The following is a 7,878-nucleotide window of genomic DNA, read 5'->3' as shown; positions in this document are numbered from 1 at the left end:
ATCGCCACCCCACCGCACAGCCTGCCGAAGAGATGCTGGGCCGCTCAGGGACTGCACTGCGGGCCACGCGCGACCCCTGGTGGTGTTCTGCAGAAAGCCCGCAGGGATCACTGTCAGGAGGCGGGGCGAAGCCCTCACCCACCCACCCCCACCCATTCCCCTGCTCCACTCAGGGTCGGTTTTCCAGAGAAAGGGAGACAAGGTGAGGGAAAGGACCGGGAGAGGGTTACTTGTGCAAGCTCCTTTCCAGCCCTACAGGCATGCAGCACCCACACACACACCTGCAGGTGGGACCCCAAAATGTGCAGACACATCAGTGCCTTCAGGGCTGGCGATCTGATGCTTGGAGGAGATGAGTTGTGGGTCAGGAGTCACTGACCCTGTGCTCCTCAGAAAGAGCAAGGACATCAAAGATGGGCAGTGAGGGCAGCTTCTTTGTAGCACCTCTTGGACTCTTCGTGGCACCCCCGTGGCCAGGGTTCTAACCCATCAGACTGAATCTGGCTCCCTCCCCAAGGAAGAAGCCTGCAAGGAGCCCCACTTGGGTCCACTGAGGGTCTAGAGTGAGGACCTGGGCTGTTTGCACTGGACTTCTTTTTCACCACCACTGTGGCTCTGCCTTTGAAAGTTGGCACCCTCAAGTCTCAGGCCACAGCCTGGGCCATGGCACCCATCTGGCTGCAGCCCTGCCCCCTCTGTAGACCCCAGCATGGAGGGACAGGGGTTTGTCCCTCACAGTTCTCTGACACTCTGGAGGGCACTCCTGGGGCTGAGTCCAGCCCTCCTGAACACATGGCCCCCAGGCTGCAAAGTGGCTCCACCATCCGCCTTTTATCTCTGTTTGTTCAGGACCTTTAGCTGCGTGTGCAGGTCGGTGTGAATGCTAATAAAGGGAAACCTCGATGACATGGAGCAGGAGGGGAGCAGGAGGTCAGGGGGTTGGCCTTCTACACACCCCTCTGCCAGCGTTTCAGACCCCACCAGCAGAGACTGAGGCCAAGCTGCTGCACTCGCCTTCCGCCCCAGCAGGGAGGTTCCGCCTGTGCCTCCCAGTAAAGTCCAGCCGCTGAGACTGTCACAGCACAGCCAGGATGAGGAACTGCCAGTTTGCTCCGCTGGGCTTTATCCCCGCATCTGCTCTCCCAACTCAGCTCCTTCTTCTGTAAGAGCTTTCCGCTCTTTTCCTCTGGGCTTACCTGTGGTTTTGCCATAGCTTGCACATCCAAGATTGGAATTCTCTGCTATCCCAAGTAAGCCCATTTTTGCTAGTAAATTTAACTTTTATTTTTAAAGTAACTCAGTAAAGTTATGAAACTCTGGGGGGTTCAGATGAAGAATGAAGATCTTGCTTTGCCTTTCAATTGGGGCCATGGATTGACCGTGAGTAGGCTGACCCGAGCTGTGATGGGCTCAGAAATCCTCGAGGAGCCTGCCAGTCACCTTTGTGTCTAAAGCAGCCCTTTCTCTGACACCAAGCCCTCACTTTAGGGGGAGAAGGAAGGGCTCAGCCACCTTTTCACTGAGACATTGATACTGCTCTACAGATGAACATTCCCCAAAAGCTCCCTACCTTTGGTTTTAGCAGAGGGAACAAAACTAAGACCCCCACCCAACTCCACAGTGTTCGCAGCCCTAGAATCTGTACCACTTCTGCAAATGCTTTCTTTGCTGAGTCCTTACTGGGAAGGTCCGCAGAACACTGGATTCGGGGAGAGTAGGGGCCTCAGGAGGCTCGGGTTAATGAAGGGATCCTGCCTGCACACAGTAGGTGGGCAACAAAGGTTAGCAATGAACACAACAGCTGAAGACTCAGACCCAGAAGACACTCTTCCTGCCCTCCACTGCAGGGTGCGGCAAGTGGCCCTGGGCAGGGAAGACTGGGGTGGCCAGGACAGAGGGTGGTGACTCTGAAGGAGGGGTCACAGAGAGGTTGCTGCAGAGGGGAGAGGCTGGATATCTCCAGGGAAAGTTCTGAGCCCTGCCAGTGACTGAACGACCTCTCCTTGCCTGTCTGTCTCGTGTCTAATCCTGTGACCCCAGGTACTTGACCAATCCTGGAGAGGAGACATTAGACCCCACCCCACCCCCTGCCCCTGCTTCTGTGGAAGGAAGGACATGATCTGACTTCCCACTACAAATCTCTCTTCAGGTCATCCCATACCCCTTAACCTCCCCAGAGGCGGCTGACTGTCCCTTTCAGAGACCCACACTCCACTGCTTCCCAAGACCACAGGACCACTAGAACTTGGCAAGCTTCTCAATTTTTTATTTTGAGGCAAAAATGACTTGCAAGAATCCACAGTTTCAAGATAAATCAAAAAGTGGTTTCTGTGTCATCTGTTAAGATTCTGGCAGAAGACACCCCCTTCTGAGCAAGGGCTGTTTGGTTGGCACATGAGGCTGATGGGTCAGCTGGATGGTCGCCCTTCACATCCCAAACCCTGTACACGGGCATCTTCAGAAGAAGTGAGTTGTTAACCCCCAGGCCATTTCCATCCTGGGGTGAGGGAGACGCCAAGGCCAAGAACACCCTGAGGAGGAGATGGCACGGACAGCCAAGTGGGGGCTGAGACCCACCCCATTGCTCACACTGCCCTGAAGGCATGGATTCCCCAGGGTGGCAGGAGGGCCATGAGACTCCCAGGTGTCCCTCAGGCACAAAATGTTTTTACAACCAAGTATCCCCCAGAGTCCTGAGTAACCACCCAGGGGGGTGGGGAGGGAGGATGGGCACTCCTGGTAACCTCAGAACCCCTCTCTCCGCTCCCCACCATGCATCCCCTCCCTCACCCAGTCCCCACTCCACCCTCCCACACACCCCAAGCTGGGGTTACAGGGCTTTGGAAGGCTCTGGAGCCACCCAATAAAGCATGGTGTCCACCAGGAAGGTGGGCATGTAGCTCAGGGGGAGGTAAAAGAACTTAGCATCCCAGCCAGGTATGTATCTGGTGCAGGGATAGCAGGCAGTCAGGGCATGCTCCATGCAGTCCGTCACCAAGGATGTATTGTCAGACCACCTACTTTCCAACTTTGCAAAGAGTTTCGTGGCTGTTCAGAAGGAGACATAATCCAAACATATTTTCATTTCCCAGTCCTCCCACTTTGGGACCAACTTAAAAGTTTCTAAAAATTCCTCTGCCCCCCAAAATCATGCTGCAAAACAAATTCATAGGTTTCATTGCAATGTGGCCCAACACTGCCCTAGAATGCTCTCTAACTAGGCCCCCTTGGGCTATAATTCAGTGAATACAGGCTACACACACTGGGGCTCTACAAATACCGGACATCTAAGCACAAAACCAACAGGCTCTGTAATCACAGGTCTATCATCTTCTCTGGCTTCAATTTCATCCTCAACATAACGAGGGCTTCATATGAGAAGTGGTCCCAAACTAAAAGCTCAGAGCCTCTCCTTAGTTTACCAGGTGACCACATGGAAACATGGGAACAGTAAATGTCCCCACTGTATGAGTGAGTCAGCACCCAGAGTAGCCCTGGCGCTGTATGGGGCATTCATGGGAAACCCAGGGCAGACCATGATTGCTCTGTCCCCCACAGACTGCAGCTCACTCACAGGATGCCAGGAACTCCTCCCCATAGAGATCCTTGACCTCTGAGCTGGTCAGCTCCCATGCCTCCTGCAAGCACCTGAAAAGCCTGTCGTAGTTGGTCATGGCAGTCTTGAAGTAACCAGGCTCAATCACAGCCACCTTCACCCCGAAGTAGGAGAGCTCCCTTCTGCAAGGCAGACAGGCAAAGAGGCAAAACTTCAGAGGCTTTGGGAGACAAAACACAACAAACAGAAACAATGTAACCCTAACACACGACTGGTTGAGATAACGAGGGAAACTTGCATTGTCGCAAGGTACCGTGCCAGGGAAGAACGACTGGCAACAGCAGCTTCTTTGCATAAAGCTTGTCCAGTTCTCCATGTAGTTCACACACACACACGAGCTAAATCCTGCCCAGTCGGCTGCAAGACATCCCTTAAATGCTACCTCCTCCTATTTCCCCTCATGACCCATAGATTCTTCAGACTTTGCCTGTTTCCCCTCCTCCATACCCCTTCAGTCCTTCCTCCCCTCTCCTGTTCTAGTGCCCTGGCTGTCCTCTGCCTCTAGGGGCATCTCTGCCTTAAATGCTCTCTAACTAGGCCCCCTAGGGCTATATCCAGCGAATGCGGGCTGCACCCATGGGGGCTAACTATCTTAGCTCCCACACACTCAGAGACTTCCTCTGCCCGCAGCCAGTTGGCTCTCTACAGGCTGATTAGGTAAGTGGCTCCCCTGATTAAATCCCTTTCATGGGGTTCTGCTGCCAACAGCATGAAGGACCACAGCCTGCCCAGGGCCCACATCCCTGCAGATCCCACCCATGCCCACATGCCCAGCATCCCTACAGCCAGACCAGGCCTTATCCTTTACCCCAGAGGACCCTGCAGCATAGGTGGGCCACCATTACTCATCCAGGACCCAGGCGTCCAGAAAGGCTTCCTGCCCTACTTTGCCAGGTTGCCAGCTTGACAAGTTCCATTCTTCAATCCTCAGTTCAGAGCCCTCTTGGGACCCTCTCCTCAATAACTGGCCACCACACTCACCACGGCTAACACAGTCACCAGCAGCAGGGCAGATGGCCACCCAGTTCTGTATCACATGTCCCTGTCTCAGCTGTCAGACTTCCTGAGGGACCAAATGTTGTCATCCTCAGACACATTTATTGTGCAGTCACAGAAGTGCCCTGGGCGTGGGCTCTACAGCCGACTATGCAGGTTCCAACTTGGCCCCAGATACTTTCTGACTGTGGGCTCTCCTGCAGGCCAGGGTTAGGTGGAATCAAAACCCCCACTGGGACACCCAGGATATAGGCAGGTGATTTCCCATGACTGCCTGACACCAGGCAAGAGGAGGAAACTGGAAGAAAGAGCCTCTGAAGGTGTGAGGACATGAACCCCCAGCAAACACTCCCCAGAAGCCCAGAGGCAGAAGGACCTAGGGAGGACCTCAGTCCCAGTGCAATACCTGAGGGAGTCCGAGAAGGCCTCCACGCCGTACTTGGAGATGCAGTAGCCTCCACTCAAAAGGGCCAGGCGTCCCATAATGCTGGAGACGTTGACCACACGTCCCCTCGCCTTCCTCACCAGGGGCAGCAGGCTCAGGGTCACCTCGATCATGCCCAACAGGTTCACATCCAGTATCTTCACAAAGTCCTGCTTGACCAGCCACTCATTGGGTGTCGGGGCCATAGCGATGCCAGCATTGTTCACCAGGCCCCAGAGCCCTGGGCACAGCAGTGGGGGAGACACAGAATACCACTGTGCTGTGATGGTACGGTGAAGACACAGCTGTCCTCCCATTCCCCTCCCCGTCAGTAGGGCATCCTGAGTGAGGATACATGGGGAGCAGATCCAGCACACTGCCTTCAGGGCCTAGGGGCAAGCAGACCCTGTGAGCTGCTGGAGGACAGACAGTATGCCTTCCTCCTGACTTACGGACCCTGGCCTGGCCCGGCCCAGCCCCTGGTCCAGTGCTGTGGACCAGTGCTGGCAGGCAGTGATGTTGAGGACACTAAGTGTGGAACGCGGACAGGAACATTTGGGTTTTCACACATTGGTGTTTTCCTCACAGGCATTATATTATCCACCTACATTTTCAGACTTTCTGGACTCTTTAATAAGGGCTCAACAGCATTCTGTGAGGGAGAGAGACTCAGAGAGAGAGGAGGAGGGAAGGAGGGGAGGAAAGGAAGAAAAGACAAAGGATAAAGAGAAATGCAATAAAAGATGGCAAAGGTCTGAGAGCAGGCCTGAAATCCCAGGTTTGGGGGAACGTGGAGAACAGGCCTGGGAGTGATCCCGGGGGACACGGCTTGAAGACCCTGCATCAGCATTGAGCAATGTTCCCAGGGAATCTGGAGAATTCCAAGGCCCAGCCTCTGTGGGGAGGCAAGGCTGTCTCACCCCAACTCCCTGACACCACCCTCAGAACCGCCATCAAACCCTGTGGACAGATTGACCTTTGGCCCCAGAAATTCTGCCCCTCTCCTACCACCTCCACAGGGCCCCCGCTTCCCCGTCCCCGTTGGTCCACAGTTCACCCAGCTTCATGGTCACCTTTCTGCAAGCCTCAAAGACATAATCCGAGGAAAGAGTTTCCTCAGGGCAGCTGGAGCAGGAATTGCAGGGAGCTGGCTTGGAGGATGCAGAATGCTGACCCGGAGAGTCGAGTGCCTGTCCTGCTCAGAAACCTGCCTGCCCTTATAGGGATCCATATCCTCTCCCCACCCATTTTACTTCTAAGAACCTCATCAATTTACCTGGTAAGAGAGAGATTTGGGTAAAAAGAAATTTACTATGCCATCCATTATGTGGCATATGATGAATAAAATGTGGCAAACCATTTCATAAAGTTCCATGAGCTACTCTTACACAATGCTACTCAAAAGCTGGAATATTCTCAGTCATTAAAAAGGATGTTTTGAAGAAATGTTCATTATGTTGTAGGAATGCTCATTTTCTTGCAATCAAAAGAATAGGTTACAAACTATGCAAAATAGAATACCTTATTCTATTTTACATACATACATACCATACCATCAAAATGTCGGCAGTGCTTGCCTCTGAGTATTGAGATTATGTGTGAGTTTTGTTTTCATCAGTGTACTTTCCTGCAGTTTCAATAACTGTCATATTTTACCTTTAGAACAGATAAAACAAATTTATGTTCTTTTCTTCCCTTCATAATAAAACAGGCACAGTTGTAGTAAGAAATGCAAGAAAGAGAAAGTCACCCCATGCTAGTTTTTTACCTTCCACGGCCAAGTCCTGAAAGCTTAGTGCCCATGCCTGAAATGGGTGGTGTTATCTCCCTGGTCAGATGGCAGTGGGTCACCAGCAGGAACGTGGAAAGTGCTGAGAACAGGGGCCCAGCTCCAGCACTTCCCCAGCTCCACAGCTCCTCCAGGAAGTGGGCCCTGGGCTGCCCCCCCACCACCACCGCACTAAGCTTCAAGGAAAGCAGATCTTGTGCTGAAGGAGGAAGGGACACTATAGACAGGAATTCTGGAAAGATCTAGGCAAAGTCTTCCCAGAACTCCAGAGATCAAAGGTTGGGAGGTGGAACAAGTGGAGAGAGCAGAGGTTTATCTGGCAAGCTGAGTGAGGTGAACAAAGCCGGTTGACTTCAGCCCCTCAAAACGCTGGGAATCTTCCCAAGAGAACAGACAGGGCTCTCCCCTTCACACACGCAGAAGAAATCTGGATGTTACCGCTGTGCCCCACACGCTCCTTCACCCACTGGGTGGCCGCAGCGATGTTGTCTGTCTTGGTGACATCCAGGATCACTGTCTCCAGCCTGTCTGACGTCTTCCGCCTCAGCTGCTCAGCCCCCTCCTCCGTCAGACACGCAGCCAGCACCCTCAAGCCTCTCATGTCCAGCTGCCTGGCCAGCAGGTTCCCGAAGCCCGAGTCACAGCCCGTGATGAAGACATACTTGTCTCGGAGGTTGCTCACCACCTGCCTCTCCCGGTACCAGCGCAGGAGGTAGTACAGGCCCACGAGGACCGCCAAGTACAGCCACATGGCTTTGCAGGAGACAGACACACAGGATGTGATCAGAAGAGTCTGTCCTCCCCACTCAGGGAGGTTGTGCCCAGTCTGGCCTCCAAGCTCTCTGGCATAAATACAGTCATTCTGGAACATGTTTTGTCCCCCATCTGTCTGACCTTTGTACTATTTCACAAGAACTTATGCCTTTGAAAACGCCACACCCAGGAAATGGAAAATGCCTGCCCTGGAAAGACTGTCAGCAACAATTGTCTTCCTCCACTCTGTCCTCTGGGCCCACATGGCCACACCTTCTGCCATGCAGGCCACTCTACTGA

At 53.4% G+C, this 7,878-nt stretch overlaps 1 protein-coding gene across 1 annotated transcript; it reads right to left on the bottom strand.

Annotated features, from left to right (window-relative positions):
• Nucleotides 1-2,249: 2,249 nt before the first annotated feature.
• RDH16 (retinol dehydrogenase 16) lies at nucleotides 2,250-7,705 on the bottom strand. Its single transcript, XM_036992359.2, has 4 exons — nucleotides 7,264-7,705; nucleotides 5,019-5,277; nucleotides 3,575-3,738; nucleotides 2,250-3,048 (listed from the first exon to the last, which is right to left on the bottom strand). Exons 1-4 carry the CDS (start codon nucleotides 7,694-7,696, stop codon nucleotides 2,831-2,833), a joined length of 1,074 nt encoding a protein of 357 aa, XP_036848254.2. The 5' UTR covers nucleotides 7,697-7,705; the 3' UTR covers nucleotides 2,250-2,830.
• Between the last annotated feature and the right edge of the window lie 173 nt (nucleotides 7,706-7,878).

Source organism: Manis javanica, chromosome 10 (assembly GCF_040802235.1).
Source record: "Manis javanica isolate MJ-LG chromosome 10, MJ_LKY, whole genome shotgun sequence".
NCBI classification, from domain to species: domain Eukaryota; kingdom Metazoa; phylum Chordata; class Mammalia; order Pholidota; family Manidae; genus Manis; species Manis javanica.
Note: the sequence above shows the minus strand (reverse complement) of the source record. Positions and strands in the feature narration are given on the sequence as shown.